Source organism: Sorex araneus, chromosome 7, assembly GCF_027595985.1.
Source record: "Sorex araneus isolate mSorAra2 chromosome 7, mSorAra2.pri, whole genome shotgun sequence".
NCBI lineage: Eukaryota > Metazoa > Chordata > Mammalia > Eulipotyphla > Soricidae > Sorex > Sorex araneus.
Window position 1 is genome coordinate 12712960 of NC_073308.1, and position 27241 is coordinate 12740200.

General features: G+C 40.2%; 1 protein-coding gene across 1 annotated transcript; it reads left to right on the forward strand.

Moving 5' to 3' along the window:
• Nucleotides 1-1281: 1281 nt before the first annotated feature.
• LOC129406577 (putative ankyrin repeat domain-containing protein 20A5) lies at nucleotides 1282-26952 on the forward strand. Its single transcript, XM_055144745.1, has 6 exons — nucleotides 1282-1463; nucleotides 8340-8454; nucleotides 8614-8787; nucleotides 22006-22112; nucleotides 24311-24376; nucleotides 26811-26952. Exons 1-6 carry the CDS (start codon nucleotides 1282-1284, stop codon nucleotides 26950-26952), a joined length of 786 nt encoding a protein of 261 aa, XP_055000720.1.
• Nucleotides 26953-27241: the final 289 nt, after the last annotated feature.

A 27241-nucleotide genomic window follows, 5' to 3' on the forward strand; every position in this document is an offset into this window, starting at 1 on the left:
GGACCCCGGCCACAGGCCAGAAATGGTTGGAGAATTGTAGAAGAGCAGACTTAGAAGATAAAACCCCAGATCAGCTAAATGAACATTATCGATTATGTGCCAAACACTCTGAGACCTCTATGATCTGTAGAACTATACATTTTGCAGAGGCATCAGAAAACTAAAGAATGATTGGGGTATTTTATTTCTCAAATTAATTGAAGCAGCTACTTGTGAAGTCACTGGGAGAGTCCTTATAGGACAGTTCTTTGAGATAAAGAAATGCCAACAATATTTGATCTTACCAGCCAGTTTAGCGAGCAGTGTGTCCCTCACCTGCTCCTCGGCAGGTGTCACCCGCACTTGCCCGCGTGGCCAGTGGTGCCTGGGCTAAGACGCTGAGGTCAAGTCACGTGTGTGTGGTGCCACCAAAAAATCTCCCAGAAGCTGCCTCCCGCGCTGATTCCCGGGGAGCCGCTCCCACCCCCCAACTCCAGGACCGCATCTGGGTGCACGCCCCACCGCCAGGAGAGCGGCCTGGAGGGTGGCGGCGGGCTGGGCTGCAGTGCTCCGGAGCCTCGGTGCACCGCGGGCGGGAGGGCGCGGAGGGCGGGAAGCGAGTGGGAGACGCTGGAGGAGCAGGAGCTGAAGGAGGCGGACGGGAAGACCGCTCGGAGCCTGGCCGCCGCCACGCGAGGCTGCCAAGCTCCACGCCACGGCTCTGCGCGGAGCTCGCGGGCTGTGGCCGCGCTGCGGGCCCTGCTCAGCGCTGCTGCGCGGGCGTCCACGCGGTGTGTCCACCCAGCCCTGCCGGCCGCGACGGCGTCAGCTGCACGAGCCGGCCATCGGGGCTCTTGGTTTCTCCACCCGCAAGGGCTTCTCTGTGGACTTGTCCGTGGTACCCAGAGCGCCGGGTGGAATCTTGGCGCTGTGCGAGGGGACGTGTCCCCTCTGCTCTGACGATCTTTGACCTCTGCGCGCACGTGCGGGCCCCGGCTCAGAAGCGCACGCGCACCGGTGTCAGTGGCAGTTGGCTAAGGTCACTGTGAGCCCCTCACACCGCGGAGCTTCACTGCTGCCGAGTGGTGAGGAGACCACATGGTGTATTCAGGGCTTTGTTGACCTCAGGAGCCTCCCAGAGCAGCAGACCCTTTTTTCCTTTTTCTTTTTTGTTGTTGTCTTTTCTCCCTCCCTCCTCCCTCTCCTTCCCCTCCCCCTGGCCCCCATCCCCCTCCTGCCCTTCCTCCCTCTTCTCCTTGTGCTCCTTTTACTGAGGTAATTGGAAGCCTCACAGTCTTTAAAATGAAGAAGATTTTCAACTCATTCTTCTCTGGAAGAGAGGATGAGGACCTGCTGCATTATAGACTGAGAATGGGAGACCTTGGAAAAATCCACAAGGCTGTAGTGAATGGCGAGTTAAATAAACTCAGGAAGAAGATCAATTTCAGGAGGTGGAACGTGAATGAGAAAGATCAGATGGGCAGGTAAGTGTGGCCCGAGGCTTACCTGGAGAAGACTCTACACCCTGGAAGCTTCCTTTCGCCAGGCTGGGGGTCTTGGAGCAGAGCCCCGGCTGTTGACCAGGGCCCCCTGAGACTGACTTGTCTTCAGCGCTGGGGCAGCCCCTCCTGAGGTGGGGTGCTGCCTAGAGGCTGCCTTTAGGAGCCACAAGAAAGATGTTGGTTGCTTGTGAGCTGCTCCACTGACTCCTCCCCTGTGCTTTCTACAGGGTTTCACTACTGTCTATAGTAACAGAAAGAAACGGATGTAACTGCAGCATGTATTCTTGGCGTGCATACTTTAAACGATAATGTTTTATGCGGGAGAAAAGACTATTTTACACAAAAGAACTCGACAGTTAGACTAAACTGCTCTTCAGTAGGAAGCTTGGCACTGGGGCAGGGGTGAGAGGGATCCGTCACAGAAGGGAAACTAGGACAATGGGAGAGGGGAATAGTGCCTGCCACAGAGGCAGTTTGGGGGTTGGGAAGAAACTTGGGAACAATGGTGGAGTGTGGTGGGCACTGGTGAAGATATGGGTGTTGGAACAATATAAGCATGAATCTCAATAATAAATATCTTTGTAACTTTGTAATTCAATTTCAAAAGAGAAAACAAAAAATGTGTCATTAAAAAATTTGAAATCATTCAAAGTGCTTACTTTGCATATCACAGTTGTCTAACAGGAAAATCTATATCGTATCCTAGGTAGGAAAATGAAGTTGAGATCAAAGTAGAATAAAATAATTTTTCCACAAATTTATGTTGGGAAAATTTGGAAATGCCATAGCAAGGCTATAACTTGAAGGTTAAGTTGTACTTACACCCGGCGATTACCACCCGGCGATAAGCATCACATTTGAAATTTAATTTGATTAAATTTTACCATTTAAATATATTCTTTCTAAACTATCTTTAGGAAAGTGATATTCATTTAAAATATCTTTAGTAAAGGGGATCTATTCTACTCAGTATTGCTTTAAAAATTAGTGTGTTAGGAATTCACATAATGGATTATGGTGAGCTCAATTTCTAATTTTTTGAGAAGTGTCGATATTGTTTTCCAAAAGGACTGAACCAGTCAGCATTCCCACCAGCAGTGTAGAAGGGTCCCTTTTTCCCCACATGCTCTCAAATAGCGGTTGTTGGATGTGTGCCAGTCTCTGTGGTGTGAGGTGGTATCTCATGGTTGTTTTTATATGCATCTATCTGATGATTAGTGATGAAGAGCATTTTTTCATGTGCCTTTTTGCCATTTGTATTTCTTCCTTGAGAAAATTTCTGTTCATTTCATTGCCCCATTTTTTCATAGGGTTGGAAGGTTTCTTCTTGCAGATTCCAACTAGTGACTTGTATATCCTTGATATAAACCCCTTATCTTATGGGTATTGGGTGAATATTCTTTCCCATTCCTTAGATTGTTTTTGTATTTTGGTCACTGTATCTTTTGTGGTGCAGAAGCTTGTTAATTTAATATAGTTCCATTTGTTTATCTCTATTTCCACTTGGTTGGTCAGAGGCATGTCATCTTTGAAGAATCCTTTAGCTTCAATGTCGTGCAGTGTTTTGTAGACCCTGTCTTCAATGTACCTAATGGATTCTGGTCTGATGTTGAGGTCTTTAATCCATTTTGATCTGGTTTTTGTGCATGGTGTTAGGTCGAGGTCTAAACCCATTTTTTTGTATGTGATTGTCCAGTTGTGCCAGCACCATTTGTTAAAGAGGTTTTCTTTGTGCTACTTCACATTTCTTGTTCCCTTATCAAAGATTAGATGTTCCTATATTTGGGGTTGTATGTAGGGATATTCTGGCCCCACAGAAGGGGATGCCCACTTTTGATGAAGCCACGCCCCTGTCAGTGGAGGCCACACCCCCAGCCCATCCAGTTGTTAATGCCCAGTGCACAGACCTATTGAGAAGAACCACGATGGTTGCGCAGGCGCTCAGGGCAGAGGTGAAGGCAGGTGCCCTCCGCTGGGATGGTCCTGGCAGAAGACTTTGGGGAGTGCCCCTACACACTTTTATTTTCTATCCCACAATAATAATCTTTTGTTAGACAAAACCATTCCCTGAATATGAAACTTTATAAATTTTACTTCTATTTTTAATAACAAATCTTGATTCATTTCAGTGTTAACATTTTTTTCTTTAGTGTTGGTCACTATTACAATGTTTAGGATACATGACTTGTATACAGGGAACTCTGGTTTGATCTGCACAAGATTTTATGAGCACCTCCAGGTGAGGCCCTGGAAGCTCCATAGTAACTGCATTGTATGGGTAATCCCTGGCACTGCAGAACCTTGGCAGCTCCACAGCCTCTGAGTTTCTCATTTAGCCACTATTCTGGTTGGGCTAAGAATTGCTAGCATTGGTCCTTGTGTCTCCTGAGGACCCCTTTGGAGAGTAATTTCCACCCCCCAGATATATTTGTTATTTCTAAATTACTGTAAATTTTTATTTGCTGTTCTTAAAAATCTGTGAATTCAGAATATATGTACATTATTTCTTTCTCAAATATATATCTATAAATAATATTTAGAGAATATGTACTATGTATTCTATATATATAAATTCTAGTTTCATTATTATTAAAGAAATACTCTGGAGGAAAAATAGGAATAAAATCATACTACAGAGTAATAATGTAATAATTAAAATAATAATAACTTTCTATTTTGAACTTTTTTCTTAAGGATTGTAGTATGGTGACAACTCTCCTATCTTATAAAGTATCATTTTAGATGTGCGTGCAGAAATTTTGTATGGATCTATGTAATTATAGTGTTGTTTTATTTATACAACTTTATTTAATAGAATATGTAACCAGCTATGTATTATTTAATGATGCTGTGAAAAAAATAAATATAATGATCAATATAATTGCGAAAACAGGTTTTACATTTCACGATCATGATCACGATCACGAAATCCCGTTGGTCGTCGATTTCTCGAGTGGGCTCAGTAACCTCTCCATTCGTTCTATCCCTGAGACTTTAGAAGCCCTTCTCTACTCGACCTTCCCAACGATGCCGCATTGGAGGCTCTCTCAGGGTCAGGGGAATGAGATCCAGCTGGTTACAGGCTTTGGCATATGGATATACCATGGGAAGCTTGAGAGGCTGTCCCATGTGCACAGGAAACTCTCAGTAGCTTGCTAGTTTCTCCCAGAGGAAGAAGTAGGGTATAAGTTATTGCTTCTGGGAGCTTGCTTTAAAGTCTCTGAATGTTGGTTGTTGATGGGATTACACACCTAGGTTCCTCTGCTGGTACCTTCATGCATGAGGCTTGTCCGAACGTGTGGAGAGGGGCCTTGAGAATGGCTGTGGGTAGGTTCTGGTGGTCTTCGGCCACTGGGAGCTCTGCTCGGGACGGGGAGGGAAGCTGGAGCCCATGCCTCCGAGGGGCCCCGGGGAAGATAGCCACGCCTGCGGGCAAGAGTCATTTTACATTTAAAAGTTATTATTGTAATTTTCATTAGATTTTTTTTTTTTGCCACATTTGGCAGTTCTCAGGGCTTGCTCCTGGATTTGCCCTCAGGGATCACAAACAAGGCAAAAACACTACCCACTGTACTATCTCTCCAAAGATATAAAGAAATTTTATTGGACCAAAGTTATAAAGTCAAAACATGCTTGACTTTATAAAAGTTCATTTTCCCCAAATATTAACCTAGTGGCCTCAGCACAGTTGACAGATATGTTGTTCAATCCTATTGTCACAAATACCCAGCTTGTGTTGTGAAGATTCAGGTCAACTTTACCTGACTTACAAGGAACCATATGAGTAAAAAAGATGTTACTGGACCTGGTGACATTTCTACAACTAGTCATTGAGATAGAAATAATATGTACTTATAAGTGTACTCATCCATTCGTTTGATTTTTGGCTTCATTATTTATAACATGAATTGGTCATAGCAGGCATTCATTCTGATCTCTCAGGACACTTTAATCTGTAAAAACTTCATGTTGAACCCTCTAAACATGGTGAGAATTTTAAGATTCAAATACTATTAGGAACATATCTCAGTTGAAGTGTTTTTCTTCTTCATATGAGTAGCATTTCTGATATAAGAAATTTTCTGGGGGCCGGAGCGATAGCACAGCAGGTAGGGCGTTTGCCTTGCACGCAGCCGACCCAGGTTCGATCCCCGGCATCCCATATGGTCCCCCAAGCACCGCCAGGAGTAATTCCTGAGTGCAAAGCCAGGAGTAACCCCTGAGCATCGCTGGGTGTGACCCAAAAAAGCAAAAAAAAAAAAAAATTTTCTAAGTTAATTTTCTTTTGTTTTTTACAAACTTCAAACTATATTAATCGTCTTTTGTTTTTTGCAAACTTCAAACTACTAAATAATAGGACCTGATTTCTGTATCATGATTTCATTAAAAATACCTGATTTCTATATCATGAGTATATCAAAATATTGAATTAAATAAGTCATGCCTATTGTCACAAATCCTAAATTTCCTTTAGCTTGAATATTTTTGAAAGTAATAATAATTGCTTTTATTTTCTCTTCTTCCTTTTTTACATTTTAGTTCTCTTAACTACAGGGATTATAAGGACCACAATTTATTAGAATGTCAACCATGGGACTAAAACGGAAAGAAACTTACTTTGCTGTATTTTATTGAAATCTGGAACTGTGGACCATGTGAAGTCCCATTTTTTTGAAGTTTTAAATTTTCTTTTTATAAACTTGTTCACAGCTATTCATTACTTTAATATTCAAACACCAATCCCACCACCATTGCACTTCTTACCTCCATATTTCAAACTTTTCCACCCCAAATCCTAAACCGTGCCCCCCAAAGCAGGACCAAAACAGTTATTTCTTTTTCTTTTGGAGACACACCTGACGATGCACTGGGGTTATTCCTGGCTCATGGCAGTGCTTGAGGTCCATATGGGATGTTGGGTATCGAACCCAGGTCGGCCGCATGCAAGGCAAGTGCCCTACCCACTGTGCTGTTATTACTCCAGCTCCAGAAACAGTTATTTTTGTATTAATTTTTGTGAATCATCCACTAAAAATGGTCCAATAAAATTTCTTTAGTGGAAAGTGTGTGAAGATGGTTGTATTTCAACCTGGAGTCAGTAGGCCCTGGAATTACTAACAGGTTTGTTAAGCCAAATCAAATGTTCTGTGCTACTCGTGGTACAGCGGGTGCTGTAGAGTATAGAGGTCAGAAATTCTAAAATTTAGAATGGAGCTATACAGCAGATTAACTCATGGGTGAGTCTCTGGGTCATGGCTGTGGATGAGATTATATGGTGCCAGGGGCAGTTTGTGGATGTGACGCCAAGCTACCAGTAAACTTGGGAGATAGGTGGGAGGAGGCCCATTCCTGCTCTGAGCAAGCTTAGAGATTTTAGTCACAGATTCCACATGCCTGGGTTTACCTGCATGATCATTTGTGAGTGAGGCTGTGTGAGCCATAGATAGCAACCGTGAGCACGGTAGGGACTGAATTTTGCAGTTATTTGGCTCCTGGGCTCTGTTGGGGCAGGGAGGGAAACTCACTCACCTCCCCCCCCCCCCGTTGCCGTCGTGAAGACTGTCCCATTTCTTTAGATACCAATGAGATATGTTTTAACTCATGGCAATTGTAGTAACAGATGTTATGGATTATAAATATTCAAATTCAAGATATGTGAGAGAAACAAATCTCTTAGAATTAGAAAATAGTGTTGTTTATATTCCTTAAAAACTCTGCAAAGTAGATATAATTGATCATTTTTCTTGATAGGAATATGTCTGTAATGGATTAATAGCAAATAAAATAATATTGTGGAGCTATTTATGCTAGAAACTGTCAAAACACAACATCATTTTTCATTTAAGCATTAGAATACTGTTTTCTAAGAGGGCTAATTTTTGTATAACCATTTTGTTCATGATACACGGAGACACAAGAAGACAGTGGACAGAGTTCCTGGGACTTTGCTAGCTCCCACTGTCTACCCCTGGCTGGGTGCTGGATGGACTGCTTTGTGCTCAGGTCCCTGGAGGCCTCCTAGGCATCATCCTCAACTTCCCCACCACCAGTGTCCCACAGATTAGGGAGTCATAACATTTGTGGTCAGCTCTAATTCTCAAAATCCAGGTGTGTGCTTCCTGAAATCAGGAATTTTCTCACATCCCACCCTCTTGCTATGGCCAGACCAGACAGACATCCTTGTGCATCCAGCTAGCATGTCCGCTTGAAAGTAGTACTGAATATACTACTCATATTGGATGACATGGGATGTGACAGTCCTAATTCATGGACAGTGTACATTCATAAACCTCAGTGAACAGAATGACTTCTTGAAGATCAGTTGTCATATTCAAATAGCACTAGATCATAAAGGAAATCTGAAAAACGGAGGTATTGACAGTAGCTCTCTGGTATAAATGATTGAACAGATCAGTTCTTAACCAGGAATCTAAATCTCTACCATTCATACATATAAAACTCAAAGTATAATGGGGAAAGAAATGAATTTAACTGCAGTGTGAGAGCCAGCAACTCAGGCAAATCCTCAAGCCCATCAAACCTTTGCAGCCTGGTCCATGAGGACCTGAAATCAGCACTCAATGCATTGGCAATTGAAATTGCCAGTGAAGTTAAAAACTTCTTGGACAGGCAATTCAACTAACTCAGAAAAGCTGATTCAAAGGATGACATTTCATACCATATGGGACAATATGAGTTGTCGAGGATCAAACCCAGGTTGGTTGATCCCCAACATTTCATGGCAAGTCCATTACCCACTGTATTATCTTTCACCCTGGGGACAGCTTGCTCTTTATGTTTTCACTTACACAATGTAATGACTTTTTATATCCTCAAACGTCTATTGCAATTCCCTAGGACTCCCCTGCACCTGGCCTGTGTCCTTGGCAGTATAAATACGGTACAATTACTAGTGGAAAATAAATGCCTGCTTAATCCTCGTGACCAGTTCAAGAGGACACCCCTGTTCAAGGTATGTAGTAGTGAAATCTGTCGGGGTGATATTGAATTGATTTATTCATTCAGAATAAGCATGACTATGGATCATTTATATGTAACTGTGGTATAATCTGCAGGGTAATGAATTTGAATTATTAGAACTTACCATCTGCTCTTGGTATGATCTTTACAGGCAGTTCAATGCAAGTACGTAGTTTGTTCACAATTTCTGCTTGAACATGGTGCTGATCCCAATCTCGTGGACATCCATGGTTTCTCTGTCCTCCACTATGCTGTCCATGATAATAGTCCATTTTTAGCAGAACTCCTGATTAATTCCAGTGCGAACATCGAGGCCAAAGACAAGGTATAGAATATTTATTTACAAAATATTTGCATCATGTGTGTGAATTTGAAATCCCCAAACCTTTCATTTTACACCTGTGCGCATGTACACACGCAAATTTACACTCTGGATACTACATGCCAGTGTCTGTCACCATGAAAGCAACTCTAGAGCAGAGCTGGGCAAGTTTAGAGAAAAAGGGTACCTCCATAAAGAGCACAGCTCTGTCTTCTAACCATCTATCTGACTCAGGGGTGAAAAGGTCTTCCATTAGTGCCTGGGGGTGGGTGGTGGGCTCTGCACCGCAAAAGACTGACGGTCTCATGAGGCATGAGCCGGTGCTGCAGGCTGGTGGTTGTGCATGGTTCAGGAAATGATTCTTCTTAGGGGGAGTGGAGGAGGAATGGAGACCAAGTAACCAGAGCTGGAGGAGTCGGGAGTGCAGGTCGGAGGGAGAATCAGCAGATCCCACACCCTGAACACTCCAGGACTCCAAAGTTCTGAGGGCCAGTGCAAGGGTCAGGTCCTAGTTTGGTCTCCTAATGGCTTCCACTTGTGTTGCTAGTCATCTTGCCTTCTATGAATAATCATGAGAGCACCAGCATCAGAGAGTATCTCCTGCTTGCTTTCTGTAGCTTCTAGATGAGAGAAGGTTCATGGCTATTTACAGGTCAAGGTAAAGCCAGTCTGCCTGCACGTTTTCTTCTACATTTCCATTATACACAACATTCCAGCCCTGTAGCCTGTAGCAGTCTTCTCTTGGTTGACAAGAGAGGTTGAATTATACATGTGTATAGGATCAAGCATATCCTGAGTGTGAATATTTTGCAAGGGGTTCTCAGATTTTAATTTATATAACATCTATATTGAAGTAGTAGATGCCATGCCTTTCTTTATCCATTTATGACAAATATATTTAAAAAATATTAAACTCAATAGCAAAACTTTTTGAAATTGTTGCACTGATTAACTTTTTTTATTGTTGTTTGTCTTGGCGGCACAACCAGCTGAGTTCAACCAGCCACACTCACTTACTCTTGCTGGTGCGTCAGGCACCAGGTCAATAACATTGGGCCTTACCAGCTGTGCCATTTCTTTAGCCCTTATTTTATAAAGGTAGTATAAATCAACATAGGAGGCATGTTTTTTTGAAAAATTGATAAGAAATTGGTCTTTGGATGGCCACTGTCACTATAACTTTCTCTCTGTATGCAGTATTTCCTTGAATTTTAATTTATTCATTCTAAACATTTTATTGATTGAGATTTTCACACTTTTTTCCACACTAGGTTTTATAACAGCTAGCATAGAAACCCTTATTTCTTTTTTTTATTGGTGCATTTCTTTTTTTTCACATTTTTTATTAGCGAATCACCGTGGGGTACAGTTACAAATTTACAAACTTTCATCCTTTCATTTCAGTCATACAATGATCAAGTACCCATCCTTCCACCAGTGCCCATTCTCTACCACCAATGATCCCAGTATCCTTCCGACCACCCCCACTCCCTCTGCCCCCACCTCTGTGGAAGGGCATTCCCTTTTGTTCTCTTTTCTTTTGGGTATTGTAGTTTGCACTGAAGGCATTGAGTGGCCATTGTGTTTGATCTATAGTCTACATTTGGTTCGCATCTCCCAACCTGAGCTGGTGCTGCAAATACCCTTTAGTTGGCGTTTTCTTCTCTACCTGAGCTGCCTTCTCCCACAGCATTTGACATGGCTTCCAAGCCATGGAGCAAACGTCCTAGTCTTTATCTCTAGTATTCTTGGGTGTTAGAACTCCATTCTGTTATTTTATATTCCACAGATGAGTGCAATCTTTCTATGTCTTTCCCACTCTTTCTGGCTCATTTTCACTTAACATAATACTTTCCATGTTGATCCATTTATATGCAAATTTCATGACTTCATCTTTTCTAACAGCTGCATAGTATTCCATTGTGTAGATGTACCAGAGTTTCTTTAACCAGTCATCTGTTTTCGGGCACTCGGGTTTTTTCCAGATTCTGGCTATTGTAACAGTGCTGCAGAGAACCTTCGAGTGCAGATGTCATTTCTGCTATACTCTTTTGCCTCTCCAGGATATATTCCCCAAAGTGGTAGAGCTGGGTTAAATGGGAGCTCAATTTCTAATTTTTTGTGAACTGCCCATACTGTTTTCCAGAAGGACTGAACCATTCGGCATTACAACCAGCAGGGAAGGAGAATCCCTTTCTCCCCACTCTGCACCAACATCTGTTGCTTTTGTTCCTTTGGATGTGGGCCAGTCTTTGTGGTACAATATGATATCTCATCGTTGTTTTGATCTGCAACTCCCTGATGATTAGTGATGAAAAGCATTTTTTTTTCATGTGCCTTTTGGCTATTTGGATAACTTTTTTGAAACTGTTTCTTTCATTTCATCGCCCCATTTTCTGATGGGGTTGGATGTTTTTCTTTTTGTAGAGTTCAGATAGTGCCTTTTATATCCTTGATATCAACCCCTTATTCAATGGGTATTGGGTAAATATCCTTTCGAATTCTGTTGACTGTCTTTGCATTTTGGTCACTGTTTCTTTTGAGGTGCAAAAGCTCCTTCGTTTAAGATAGTCCCATTTGTTAATCTCTATTTTCACTTGCTTGGCCAGTGGCGTGTCATCTTTGAAGTTACCTTTAGATTCAATGTCATGGAGGGATTTGCCAATCTTGTATTCAATATATTTTATGGATTCTGGTCTGATGTTGAGGTCTTTAATCCATTTTGATCTGATTTTTGTACATGGTGTTAGGTAGAGATCTGAGCCTATTTTTTTTTCTTCATGTAGCTGTCCAGTTTTGCCAGCACCATTTATTAAAGAGACTTTCCTTGCTCCAATTCACGTTTCTTGCTCCGTTATCAAAGATTAGGTGATCATATATTTGAGGGTGTGTATAAGGATATTCAACCCTGTTCTATTGGTCTGCGGTTCTGCCTTTGTTTCATTATCGTGATGTTTATATTATTACTGCTTTGAGGTTTGATTTTGAGGTTGGGGAAGGTGATGTCTTCTCCACATCTTTCCCCCAGAATTGCTTTAGTTATTCATAGGGATTTGTTGTTCCATATGAATTTCAGGATTGCTTGATCCATTTCTTTGAAGAATGTCATGGGTATCCTTATAGGGATTGCATTGAATCTGTACAATGCTTTGGGGAGTATTGCCATTTTAACAATGTTAATTCTCCCAATCCATGAGCTGGGGATATCTTTCCATTTTCTAGTGTCCTCTTTTATTTTGTGAAGTAGCATTTTGTAGTTTTCTTTGTACAGGTCCTTTACTTCCTTAGTTTAGCTGATTCCAAGGTACTTGATTTTCTGAGGCATGATTGTGAACGGGATTACTTTTTTCATGTCACTTTCTTCTCTCTCATTGTTTGCGTATAGGAAAGCCATGGACTTTTGGGTATTGATTTTATAGCTTGCAACTTTACTATACAAGTCTATTGTCTCTAGGATTTTCTTGGCAGAGCCTTTAGGGTTCTATAAATATAGTATCATATCATTATATCATAGCGAATAGTGAAAGCTTGATTTCTTCCTTTCCTACCTGGATGCCCTTGCGATCTTTTTCTTGACTAGTTGCTATTGCAAGTTTTTCCAGTATTATGTTGACCTGAAGTGGTGAGCATGGGCATCCTTGTCTCGTCCCTGCTCTCAGAGGAAAGGCTCTTAGTTTTTCCCCATTGGGGATGATGCTTGCCATAAGCTTGTGGTAAATGGCTTTGACTATATTGAGAAAAGTTCCTTCGATACCCATTTTGGTGAGAGTTCTCATCATAAACAGGTGCTGAATTACCTGTTTGTCAAACAGCTTGTCAAATGCTCTCTCTGCATCTATTGATGTGATTATATGGTTCTTATCTTTTATTTTGCTGATATTATGGATTATGTTGATTGATTTCCAAATGTTAAGCTGTCCTTGCATCCCCGGGATGAATCCCACTCAGTCACGGTGGGATCACTTTTTGGGATCACTCAAATCCTACTTTTTGATGAGTTGTTGAATTCTATTTGCTAATATTTTGTTGAGAATCTTCGCATCTATGTTAAGCAGAGATATCGACCTGTAGTTTTCTTTTTCATTGTTTCTTTGTTTGCTTTTATTATTAGGGAGATATGAGCCTCATAGAAACTGTTTGGGAGAGATTCTTTTTTTTTTTTTTCAGTTTCCTGGAAAAGCTTGAGAAGAATTGACAATAGGTACTCTTTACATGTTTGAAAAACTTCTCTAGTGAATCCATCCGGACCTGCGTTTTTATTTTGGGGAAGACTTTTGATTTCAGTTTCTATTTACTTGATATTAATGGATCTCTTCAGGTATTCCAGATCTTCTTGAATCAACCTTGGGAGATTATAGGAATCCAGGAATGGATTTATTTCTTCTAGGTTCTCTTGTTTCATGGCATACAGACTTTCAAAGTAGTCTCTGATATTGTTTTGAATTTCTTTTGTTTCTGTTGTGATGTCTCCCATTTCATTTCTGATTCGGTTTATTAGGGTTCTCTCTCTTTCTTTGTGAGTCTTGCTAGTAGTAGTTTAGCAACCTTGTTTATTTTCTCAAAGAACCAGCTCTTGGTTTCATTGATCTTTTGACTCGTCTTTTGGGTTTCCATGTTGATATTTTTGGCTCTAAGTTTTATTTCTTTCCTTTGGCCTGATTTGGGCTCTTTTTGTTGGTCCTTTTCTAAGATTTTGAGCTATGAAGTCCTGTTATCTATGTAGGTCCTTTCTTCTTTCCTGAGGAATGCTTGCAGAGCTACAAATTTTCTCCTTACCAAGGTTTTAGCTGCGTCCCATAGGTTCTGACAACTTATGTCTTCATTCTCACTGGTTCTCAGGTATCTTTTGATTTCTTCTTTGATTTCCTTTTTAACCAATCATTGTTCAACATTCAGTTATTTAATTTCCAGGTGTTTGATTTGGTTCTTCGTGTCTGTGTGTGATTAAGTTCTATCTTCAGTGCATCTTGGTCGGAAAAGATAGTTGACACCATTTCTATCTTCCTGATTCTGTTGATGTATGTTTTGTGACCCAGCATGTGGTCTATTTTGCAAAATGTTTTGTGTGCACTGGAAGAAAAAATGTGTATCATTTCTTTTTGGGAGCAAAACCATGTATAGATCATTAGGCCTCTCTCTTTATCTCTTCCTTTAAAGCCAATGTTTCCTTGCTGAGTTTTAATCTTGGAGATCTATCTAGAGGTGGTAGGGCAGTGTTGAAGTCTCCAACTACTATTGTGTTGTTAGCAATGCCCTTGTTAAAATCTGTTAGCAGTTGTTTTAAGTGTTTAGCTGCTCCCTCATTAGGTATGTACATGTTTAGGAGTGTCATTACTTCCTGCTGTACATATTCCTTAACTAGTAAAAATTGGCCTTCGCTGTCCCTTCTAATCTTTTTCAACTTGAAATCTATGTTGTCGGATACTAGTATGGCCATCCCAGCATTTTTAAGGGAGTTGTTTGTTTGCAGAATTGTTTTTCATCCTTTGACTTTGAGTCTGTGTTTGCTCTAACTTTCAAACGTGTTTCTTGTAAGCAGCAGAATTTTGGGTTTAGTTTCCGAATCCATTTTGCCATTCTGCGTCTCTTAATTAGTGCATTTAGACCATTGACATTGAGGGGGATTATTGTTAAGGATTTTGTGCCATCTTTCTGTAGGGGTTTGTTGTGCTTGTGGAGTTTTTTCTTGTCTTACAGTAGCCCCATTAGTCCTTCTTTTAAGTTTGATTTTGAGTCTATGAGGTTTCTTAGCTGTTATTGATCCATAAAATAGTGTATTATTCCTTCGAGTTTGAGTGAGAGTTTAGCTGGATAAAGTATTGTTGGTGAGACATTCATTTCATTGAGTTTTTACACTATATCCCCCTATTGTCTTCAGGCTTGGAGGGTTTCCTCTGATAGGTCTGCTGTAAATCTGAGGGTGCTCCCTTGTATTTTGTATGTGATTTCCTTCTCTGACCTTGCTGCTTGCAGTATTTTGTCTCTACCAGTAGCATCCATCATTCTGGCTATGATATATCTTGGAGTCTTTTTACTAGGGTCTCTTTTAGCTGGCACTCTTCGGGCTCCTTGGATCTGGGTGCTTGCATTCTCCAGTTCTGGGAACTTTATAGCAATGATATTTTGAACTGTGGGTTTTTCATTGGTGTTGTCTCCCTGTCCTTCTGATACTCTGATGATTCTAATGTTGTTCCTCTTGATATCATCCCCTAGGTCTCTGATTCGCCTAAGAGCTATTTTGAGGTCTTTTCCCATTGCTTGTTGATGCCTGTAAGCTTCCTGCAGCTCATCTTCAAGCTCACTGATTCTGTCTTTGGCTGTGGCCATTCTACTATTGAGGGCACCCATTGAGTTTTTAATTTCATCTGCAAAATCCTTAATTCGTGACACTTCATTTTGTAGCTTTTTTATTTCTGCTGTTATTTTCTTCCTGTATTTTCTTGGCTGTCCAGTCCATTGTTTCCTCCTTTAATTTCCTGGATGTCTGTTGAGCCATTTCTTTGAGTTCATTGAACATTTTCAATATTTCATCTCTGAATTCTTTATCAGAGAGATCATATTTGTGGGTAATGCTTATTGAGGCTCCTGGACCCTTTTCATCATCTCCTTGTGGTGGGGATTTTCATTGTTTCTTCATGTTTTTGTAGTCGTGTGGTGGTGTAACTTTCCAGTTCACTACCAGTATTGCCCACTTTCTCTCAGGTGCTCCTCAGTGGCTTAGGTGAGGTCTCTAGTGAAATTTAGGAGGATTTTTGTTTTTATATTGGACTTATAGAGCTTCTAGTGATGCCAGTATTATGGTGCAATTGGAATACACTATTGGACTATTGACCTAATGTATTTGAGATAGCCAGCATAATCCCCATAGAAATAGGTAATGGAAATAAAGATGTGATTTCCAAGTGTCAGGAAAGGAAAAAATAACTGTGGCCATGCCCAGTTCTACAGAAGCCACGCCCACTACCAAGATGTGATTGGGGTGCCAGGTGGTTGGGCAGAAACCTGGGAGAGGGAGAGAACTGTGAGCGGCCCTGGAAAGTGGCTCAGGGGCTGATGGGATTGTGCTCAGGGAGGTGGGGTGGCTCAGGGCCTTAAGAGATGCCTGAGGCGCATGCACGGGGATTGGGTGTGGTGGGGGATTGGTGTCCCAAGTTGAATTACTGACCTGGGAGAGGGAGAAAACCAAGAGCGGCACTGTAGAGTGGCTCAGGGACGGATAGGATGGTGCTCAGGGAGGTGTCCTTATTCTTTTAAGAGGAATAATGTCACGGACCACTTAGCCTTTGTCTTCATTCAGAGTCCATTTATTAGTGTACCATTTGAATCAGGAGGTTCCAGTGTGATATCTTGGATCGCTAAACCATTGTAAATTAAAGGGAACAACCTCCCATAATTTCTGGAAAACAGGATATTTTATACAAAAAATTCAAAACCAGTCTGTCTAATGATTCCTCCTGTATATCGTTCAGCACATAACAAACTACCAAATAGAAGTTTTTAACAAATTTAAACAGAATCCTTTAGTACTAGAATGTAGTGTATGCTTTGGTAATGTTTCTCAAGGTAAAAAGAATCCTTTCGTATTAAAATATAGTGTATTTTTTTGGCAATCCTTCTCAAGCACACTTAACAGAACGATCCATATTGTTACTACATAACAGTGCTTCTAGTAAAGTACATATTCTTTGGAATATAATCTTAGGAGCAACAATGAGGGGATGATGATTTAGTTTTTACTTCAATTAGAAAATCAAATCTAACACATATATTATTTTGGATGTGTAAAGGAAAAATCAGACTGTACTTCAAAGCATTTTTATTTAGTTGGAGGAATAAAATAATGGCAGGATGCAACAGTAAATTCTATGTCAGATTTAACATTAGAGAAACCAGTAAGTGATAAAGTGATTTTTAGAAAACGACTTCTCAATTAATCTCTTGAAGACATCTAGAAAGAACATTTTATATTATTTTATTTTAACTTTGTTGTTGAATCACTGTGAGACAGACTCTTCCAAACCTGTTCATGAATTGGATTTCAGTTATACAGTATTCCAACACGCATCCCTCCACCAGTGTACATTACCCAGCACCAGTGTCCCCAGGTTCCCTCACATCACCCTCCACCTCCCAACCCTGCTTACCTTTAAGGCAGGTGCTTTTCCTCTCTCTCTCTCTCTCTCTCTCTCTCTCTCTCTCTCTCTCTCTCTCTCTCTCTCTCTCTGTCTCACTGTCTGTCTCTCTGTCTCTGTCTTTCTGTCTCTCTCCTTTGGGGCATTGTTGTTTTTAATATTGATACCGTAAGGTTATTAAGAAAATTTCTTTATCTACTTTTAACCCTCAAGTCTTGTTCAGCGTCATCATTCCCAGCAATTATTGTCATACCGATCTCTTCTCTATCTTACCTACCCTTAGCCCCACACACACTTGTGGTTAGTTCCAACCATTGACCAGTCCTCTTAACCCATTTTCCCTGATCATGGATATTAGTCTTTTCCTATATACTTTATATATACCACAAATGAATGCAATCAATCTGTACTTGGTCCTCTCTTTCTGACTCATTTCACTCAGCATGATACTGTCCATGTCCATCCATTTATAGGCGTATTTGCTGACTTCATTTTTTCTCATGCCTACATAGTATCACTGGAGAGATAGCACAGCTGTTGGGCATTTGCCTTTCATGCAGTCGACCTGAATTCGATTCCTCTCCCCTCTCAGAGAGCCCGGCAAACTTCCGAGAGTATAGAGCCCACTCGGCAGAGCCTAGCAAGCTACCCGTGCGTATTGGATATGCCAAAAACAGTAAAAATAAGTCTCTCAATGAGAGACTTTACTGGTGCCTCCTTGAACAAATTGATGAGCAACGGGATGACAGTGATAGTGACATAGTATTTCATTGTGGAGATGTGCCATAGTTCCTTTATCCATTCATCTGTTCTTGAGCACTCAGGTTCTTTCCAGATTCTGGTTATAGTGAGTAGTGCTGCAATGAACATAGCCGTGTAGAAGGGGTGTCTGCTGTACCCCCAATGTATATTCACAGAAGTAGTGTTGCTGTGTCAAATGGGAGCTTAATTTCTAGTTTTTTGAGAAACATCCATATAGTTTTCTAAAAAGATTGGATGAGTCAGCATTCACATTAGAAATAAAGGAGAGTCCCTTTCTCCCCACACCCATGTCAATACCGTTTGCTTTTGTTCTTTTTGGATGTGTGCCAGTCTCTATGGTGACAGCTATTGTTGTTTTGATCTGCATCTTCCTGCTGATTAGTGATAAAGAGCATTTTTGCATGTGCATTTTGGTCATTCAAATATCTTCTTTGAGAAAGTTTCTGTTCATTTGATCCCCCCATTTTCTGATGGGATTGGCTGTTTTTAATTTCTTGTAGAGTTCAACCAGTTCCTTGTTAATATCTTCGACATTAACCCCTTATAAGAAGGCTATTGGGTAAACATCCTTTCCCATCCTTTCCCATTCTGTAGGCTGTCTTTGTATCCTGGTCACTGTTTCTTTTGAGGTGCAGAGGCTTTTTAGATTAAGATTTGTTTATCTTTGCTTCCACTTGCTTGGTCAGTGGCATTTCATCTTTGAACACCTTTAGCTTCAATACCGTGGAGGGTTTTGCTGATCTTTGCTTCAATGCACCTTATGGAATTGGGTTTGATGTTGAGGTCTTTAGTCCATTTTGATCTAACTCTCATGTCTGGTGTTAGGTAGAGGTCTGAGTGCGTTGTTTTAGAGCTATTTTTTTCTTTTATTTTTTTTGTTTTTGCTTTTTAGGTCACACCCAGCGATGCACAGGGGTTACTCCTGGCTCTACACTCAGGAATCACTCCTGGCGGTGCTCAGGAGACCATATGGGATGCTGGGAATCAAACCTAGGTCGGCCGCGTGCAAGGCAAATGCCCTACCCGCTATGCTATCACTCCAGCCCCGAGTTATTTTTTTCTTTTTGCACATAGCTGTCCACTTTTGCCAGCACCATTTGTTAAAGAGGCTTTCTTTGCTCCACTTCGATCTCTTGCTCCCTTACCAAAGCATAGATGATCATAGACTTAAGGGTGCTTGTAAGGATATTCAGCCCTATTCAAGTACCTCAGAATCAGCATAACTCAGGCAGTGAAGGACCTGTACATAATTAAAACAGCACGGTATTGGAATAAAGCCAGATCCGCAGTCTGCAGATCTGTCCTCATTCCCATGCCATGCTGTTTAAATTATTAGTGCTTTGTAGTGCAGTTTGAAGTCCGGGTAGGTGATGCCTCCCATCATTTTTTCCCCAAGAATTACTTTAGCTATTCATGGGGCCTTATTGTTCCATATGAATTTCAGGAGTGTTTGATCAATTTCTTTGGAAAATAATATGGGTATCCTTATAGGGATCTTATTGACACTGTATGATATTTTGCAGAGTATTGTCATTTTGACAATATTATTTCCCCCAATCCATGAACAGAGGATGTGTTTCCATTTCTTCGTGTCCTCTTTTCCTTGAAGTAGCGTTTTGTAGTTTTCTTTGTAGAGGTCCTTTACCTCCATAGTTAAGCTGATTCAGAGGTACTTGGTTTTCTGAGGCGTGATCATGAATGGGATTGTTTATTTCATATCACTTTCTTCTCTATCATTATTTGCATATAAGAAAGCCATGGACTTTTGGGTATTGATTTTATAGCCTGTGACTTCACTATACAAGTGTATTGTTTCTAATAGCTTCTTGGTAGAGGTTTCAGGGTTCTCTAAGTATAATATCATATCATCTGCAAATAGTGAGAGATTGGTTTCTTCCTCTCCCATGTGGATGCCCTTCATATCTTTTTCTTGCTAACTGCTATGGCAAATACTTCCAAAAGTATATTGAATAGAAATGCTGACAGTTGTCATCCTTGTCTTGTCCCTGATCTTAGAGGGAAGGCTTTTAGATGTTCCCCATTGAGGATAATGTTTGCCTGGGGTTTGTGGTAGATGGCTCTGACTATAATGAGGAAAATTCTCTGAATTCCATTTTGGTGAGAGTTTTCATCGTGAATGGGTGCTGGATCTCGTTAAGTGCTTTCTCAGTATCTATTTCTATGGTCATATCTTTTATCTTTTCTGTTTTTGATATGATGGATTATATTGATTGACCTGTGAATGTTGAAACATACTTGCATTCCTGGAATGAATCTCACTTGGTCATGGTGTATGATCTTTTTGGTGAGTCGTTGGATCCTATTTGCTAATAGTTTGCTAAGGATCTGTGCCTCTGTGTTCATCAGGGATATCAGCCTGTAATTTTCCTTTTTTCTGGTGTCTCTGTTTGCTTGTGGTATTAGGTTGATATGTGCCTCATCTAAAATTGGAGTGTTTATTTTTCTTCAATTTCCGGAGAAATCTTTAGAAGGACTGGCAATAGGTCTTCTTTTAATGTTTGGAGAATTCACTAGTGATACTATCTGGACCTGTGCTTTTGGTTTTGGAAAGACTTTTGATTACTGTTTTAATTTCATTGACGATGATTCGTCTATTCAGGTATTCCAAATCTTCTGGGTTCAGCCTTAAGTGGTTATAGAAATCCAGAAATTTATTCATTTCTTCTAGATTCTCTTGTTTTGTGGCATACAGAATTTCAAAGTAATCTTTGATGATCTTTTAAATTTCTTTGGTTTCTGTTGTGATGTCCCCTTCTCATTTCTGGTTCGGTTTATTAGGCTTTTCTCTCTCTCTCTATCTCTCTCTATCTATCTCTCTGTCTCTCTCTCTGTCTCTCTCTCTCTGTCTCTCTCTCTCTGAAATATGTCCTGCTAGTGGATTTTTCAATCGTGTTTATTTTTTCAAAGAACTAGGTGATGGTTTCATTGATCTTTTGGATTTTTTAAAAATTTTATTGAATCACCGTGGGCTGGAGCAATAGCACAGTAGGTAGGGCATTTGACTTGCATGTGGCCGACCTGGGTTCGAATCCCCGACCCCTGAGAGCCCGCCAAGCTACTGAGAGTATCTTGCTCACACGGCAGAGCCTGGCAAGCTATCCGTGGTATATTCGATATGCCAAAAACAGTAACAAAAAATTTCACACGAAGATATTACTGGTGCCCGCTCGAGCAAATCAATGAGCAATGGGATGACAGTGACAGTGACAGTGATTGAATCACTGTGAGATAGTTACAAGCTTTCATGTTTGGGTTACAATCACACAATGATCAAACACCATCCCTCCAACAGTACACATTCCCCACCACCACTATCCCCGGAATACACCACCTTTCTCATCCTTCCCTAGATAATGCACCAAACATGATGACCTCTCAGTATCTATGTTGCAAGCCATAATGCCCCAAAATAGAGAGAGAATATGGGGAATATTGTCTGCCTTGGATTCTTTTTTGGGAGCCTAGCTCATTAATTTCTAAATTAAGTTTTATTATTTCTTTTCTCCTGCCTGATTTGGGCTCCTTTGTTGGTCCTTTTCTTAGCTCTTAAGCTGTGAGTTCAGTTTTTTTACGTGGGTCCTTTGTTTCCTCCTGATAAATGTTTGCAGAGCTATAAATGTCCCCCTTAACACTGCTTTAGCTGTGTCCCAGAAGTTCTGGTAGCTTGTGTCTTCATTCTCATTTGTTTACAGAAATCTTTTGATTTCTTCTTGATTTTCTCTCTAATCCACTACTTGTACAACATTGAGCTGTTTAATTTCCAGATGTTTGAGTTGATTCTCTATTTCTATGTGTGATTAGCTTCTATCTTCAGTACATCCTGGGCTGAGAAGATAGTTGATACAATTTCTATCTTCCTGATTTTATTGAGGTACATTTTGTGAGCTAGCATGTGGTCTATATTGGAAATTGTTCTATATGCACTGGAATAGGATGTCTATTCGTTGTGGCGGGGGGAGGGGGCAGAATGGAAGCTCTCTCTCTTGTTTCTTCCTTCAGAGCCAGTACTTTCTTGCTCCATTTTAGTCTTGTTGATAGCAGATAAGGTGGTAGTGAAGTCTCCAACTACTTTAGTGTTGCTACCAATATCTACCTTGAAGTCTATTGGCAGCTGTTTTAAGGATTTTTCTGATCTAGGAGGGACATTTTAAAGAAGAGAAGCAACCTTTATAAAATTGCAGGGGTGAGAAGGTAGGGATTACTTTGGATTTGAGTTCTCTATTCTTCATTTAGGAGTGATAATTTTATGATTTCATTTAACTGTACTAGATTTTGTGATTTTGAAATTGGTTTTGCTATTTTGCAGTCTGGCCGAACACCTCTTATACTTGCTGCAAAAGGAAACAAACCAGCAATGGTAGAATTGTTACTCAAGAATAAGGCCAATGTAAATGCAGTGGATAATGATGAAAGGTATGGTATTTTTTATATTTTATTTTTAAAAAACACTTCAGGTTCTACCATAGGATTAAGAATCACACAACCATAAAGACATCATTATCAAGACAGAGTGATATATATCAACTCATGATTGATCTCAGTAAATGGCAATTATCAATAATTCAAACGTTATATTAATTTATAAAATGAATTTATGTCACTTGCAATTTAATTGACCATTTGTTTAGTATGATGGGGTTTCAACAAATTAAACATATTTAGTTTGTTTGTGCTATTTGAATTTGACTTTATGATGCAATTTTGAAATTATTAATGCTTTTATGCTGTGTGAATCTTAGTTCTAAGGTAGAAATTGTTAAGAAATGCATATGGCATTTAAAATGTAGCTCATTTTGACATTTGTTTTTAACTCTTTGCTTCCAGCTGCTTTCTTTGTTATGAAAATCAATCCCTGACATTCTTTCCTAGGAACACATATTGTGTAACCATCAGTTGTTTTACTTTGTCATTTCTGGTTTATTTCCATGTGTTTTTGTAACTATATCTATACAAGGGAAATAGTCTGGTGAAATGAAGCTTAACTTTAGCCAAAAACCATCGTAATATGTGGGTGGTAAGTATAAAAAAAATGGACTTTAGATCCACACTATGAGCTAGGCTTTATTTTTCACTCAAATAGTTCTGTCATTTTAGAAAGTGACTTACTGTCACCAATAATGCTTCCTGTTAGGCAAATGTGGATTAATGCAAACAGTTCACTCTTTGAAAGTATGGTTTCAAATTACAGAGGTGCACTTGAGTGATGACTTTTTTTTTTTTTTTGACTTTTTGGGTCTTTGATTGCAGTGCTCAGGAATTACTCCTGGCTGTTCTCAGAGAACTATTTGGAATTCCAGGGATCAACTCATGTTGGCCACATGCAAGGCAAATGCCCTACCCGCTGTACCATTGTTGTGACCCCCAAATGTTAACTTTTTGAATACTTACAGTAGGGGAATGATTTTAGATTTTTCAAAAATTCATAAATCTTGTAATTGGTCTATCATATAAGATCTTAGAAATTTAAGAAAGATTTAAGTTGATTGTGCATGCATAGAACATAGACAATGATGTCAATGTTCTTTTTACACTTTTCTCTCAATTTCTATACTTTGGGCAGGGAGGGAGTTGGGCCACACAGAGAAGTGTTCAAGTTTTACTCTGGGCTCTGTGCTCAGGATCATTTTGGCCATGCTTGGGGACCTTATGCAGTGCAGGACTGGGAGTGGCCACATATAAAGCAAGCATCTTAGCCTTGTACTCTCATTCCAGCCCTTCCTCAGTCTGTTACTGTCTTCCCTTGGAAAGATTGTGTCTACAGGTTATGATTTCACTGTCACTGTCATCCCATTGCTCATTGATTTGCTTGAGCGGACATTAGTAATGTCTCCATCTTGAGACTTGTTCTTACTGTTTTTGGCAAGTTGAATACACCACGGGTAGCTTGCCAGGCTCTGGTGTGAGGGCGAGATACACTCGGTAGCTTTCAGGGCTCTCCCAGAGGAGCAGAGGAATCGAACTCGGGTTGGCCACGTGCAAGGCAAATGCCATAGTGGCTGTGCTATTGCTCCAGCCCATGTTAAACTATATATTATTCAGCACATTCCTCATGAACTGCATGTTAGCTTGGAATGTTTTATATCTTTACTCTCCTTGAAAAGGAAGCCATTTGTACTTCTAGTTATTTCCCAATGACTTTATCTGCTGTTTTTCACAATTAATTGAAATTCATTGAAGTGAAGTGCATTACAATGTCTCTTCTTAATGTTTTATTTGTACCCCTAATTCCTCTCTTTAGGTTTACTCACTGGAATAATTTTTATTTTTAATTTAAAAAAGGAATTTGGGGGCTGGAGTGTTAGCACAGTGGGTAGGGGATTTGCCTTGATTGCAGCCGACCCGGGTTTGATTCGCAACATAAGCTCCCCTGAGCACCGCCAGGAGTAATTCTTGAGTGTAGAGCCAGGAGTAACCCCTAAGCATCAGGGATGTGACTCAAAATCAAACAAACAAACAAACAAATAAATAAATAAATAAAATAAAAAAGCAATTTTGCTTTGTACGCACAATGGTTGCCTGCTGAATTTTCTTGCTTGGACACTTGGATCAGTTTTTTTGGTTTTCCCAAAGGGACCTTGTTGCTTAGTCTCAGAAATCTCCTTGATTTCCAGTTTCATTGGCAATGAGGGAGACAATGAGAACATGGAGACTTGCACAGTCACAGTATTGAAAATGAGGTAGGTGACAAGGACATTTTTATGTTATCTCTCCAATTTACTTGTGTCTTTACTCCCTCATCCAAAGATCTGTTTTATAGTTCTTCCTTTTGAGTTGTCATGACCTCTCTGAGCTACTCCCTTGTAAGGAGGGAAAAAGAATTTATCTAATTCATTGGCCATCCTTATCCTAAGACACAAACTGCAGGTGGGTTTGGTTGTGACTGTTTATTTTGCTTCTTTGTTGTTTTCATTAGTAGTGTTATTGGTATTGTTGTTAGTGTGTGTGTGTTGGTTTGGTTTGGGTTAAGTTTGGGTTTGCAGAGGTGTGTTATTTGATTTGCCTTGCTTTGGTTTTGGTTATGGCACATACATACTGGGTTGTGTGGGTTGGGTTGGGTTTGTCTCATAACATAGTTCTTGCTTTCACTCACAACGGTGTTTTTCTAATCATCTCTAATGTCATTGATTTCTTGGATTTTTAATTTAATATCTTCAAGGTATATTTTTCTCCAAGCATTGTCAGAGTGTCAGTTTTTTTGTAAGAAAATTGCAACTATTTCCTTTTACTGTCCAATCTGCTTTTTCTTGGTCAGAGTGTGAGTTTCTCAGTATGAAAATTGCAACTATTTCCTTCAATATTCTGCACTGCAATCACTCTCCTTACCAGTGTTAGGATGTTCAGCCTGTGAGTTAGTGAGGTTTATCCATGATGTGCTGTTGGCTTTGGATTTTGCTTCCCCAAGGAGTCTTGCTTACCTATGTTTCTTCTTCCATTTTTGCCACACTTTTGTAATTTTTCTCTAGTTTACTTTATTGAAAGAAAATAATAATATTTACTACATATAACTACAAATACAATAAATACAATGGGCTGGAGCGATAGCACAGCGGGTAGGGTGTTTTCCTTGCACGTGGCCTATCAGGGTTCAATTTCTCCTTTGCTCTCGGAGAGCCCAGCAAACTACAGAGAGTATCCTGCCCTCATGGCAAGGCCTGGCAACCTACCTGTGGCATATTTGATCACTGTAGATCACTGTCATCCCGTTGCTCATCGATTTGTTAGAGCGGGCACCAGTAACATCTCTCATTGTGAGTGAGACTTATTGTTACTGTCTTTGGCATATCCAATACACCACGGGTAGCTTGCCAGGCTCTGCCATGCTGGCTACATACTCTCGGTAGCTTGCCGGGCTCTCCAAGCGGTAGGGCATATTTGATATGCCAAAACAACACTAACAGCAAGTCTCACAATGGAGACATTACTGGTGGACGCTCAAGCAAATTGATGAACAATGGAACGACAAAGCTACAGTATGATAAGTACAAAAGTAGTGATAACCAGCTATTTAGGTTGTCATCAGGACTTCAATTTATAGGTGGGAACTGACTCAATATGGATTTGTTTGTTTGTTTGTTTGTTTGCTCTTTTGGGTCACAGCTTACTGTTAGGAGCTTACACATGGCTCTGTGCTCAGTGCACCATATTTGTTGTCAGGGATCCAACTGGGTTGATTCATTGCAAAGAAAATGCATTAACCTGTGTACTACCTCCTGGCACCAAAACAGCAGTTTCTGTTGTGAAGGGATTTGGATTACTTTGTTTGAGGGACAACTCAGTATTCTTCACATGTGGTTGTGTGGAAGGAAGAGTATGCCTAACATTTAATTCAGTGAGCAGTATATGCTTACAAGCATCATGTTATTCCAGGGTGCTAATATAATTTTCTACTTGCATAAACTTCTACTTTTGGGATCCTGAGTGATAGTACAACACTTGTATTGCATGTATCCAACCCAGGTGTGATTCCCAGCACTACATATGGTTTCTCTGAGCTCACCAGACTTGAGTGATCCCCGAGTGCAACATGAGGAGTAAGCCCAGAACACTGCGGTGTGGATCACAAACCAAAAACTTAAAATGAAAACAACCAAAAAACTCCCATTTATGTGAAATCTAGCTGACTTTGAGGGGAATATATAAGATCAAGGAGGAAATGGGGATTTATTCGTTTAAATTTTCACTTTTTTCAGGTATGACTTCAAAGTTGCATCTTACCTATCTTACCTTTCAAATACTTTATTTGAAAATGAAGCAGCTTACATATTGGGATTCATATACAGTGCTATTAGTAATCATTTGCAGGCACATGATTGCAATAGCACACCTATCACATTACACACTCTCCCTCTACCACATACTCCAACAACTGTCCCTCCCAAGTTTCCCACCAACTTAGTTTTCCCATTATATTGACTTTGGACTTTATACTAGCAAGTATTACTATGGTTTGGGATATGTATCTTCCTTTTGGATTTGAAATTATACGATGAATAGTGAATGTGTAAATAGTTCTCCACAGACAAGATGCTAACTTGGTAAACCATAGAAAATTAGTTGTTTAGAAACTTAAGTGAGCATTTCTAATGTTAGAATAATCTCTTTTCATTTTAGAAGTGCCCTCATGTTTGCAGTACATCATGATTCACCAGATATGGTCCAGCTTCTCCTCGATCATGGCGGCGATGTCTCTTGCACTGATTGTTTTGGCCAGAGCGTATCAACACATGCTCGCTTATATGGTTTTCCTAGGTAAGAGCTGACGTTCAAATGCAAAACTGAGCTCTACAACAACTTACTCTTTCTTTTTCTTCTAACAAGCCTGATTTAATAATTTGGTCCAAAAATACTTAGAAAGGCAGTAAGAAAGTAGAAGCAACCAGCCAAACGAAAGACTAGATTAGTGAGCAGTAGGAGGGAGCACAGCATTCTTTTTTTTTTTAATTGAATCACCGTGAGATAGAACATTACAAAATTGTTCATGATTGCATGTTCATTATTGCTGCTCTGATCGGACTGGGCCTGCTCCGCCCAGATTTCCCATT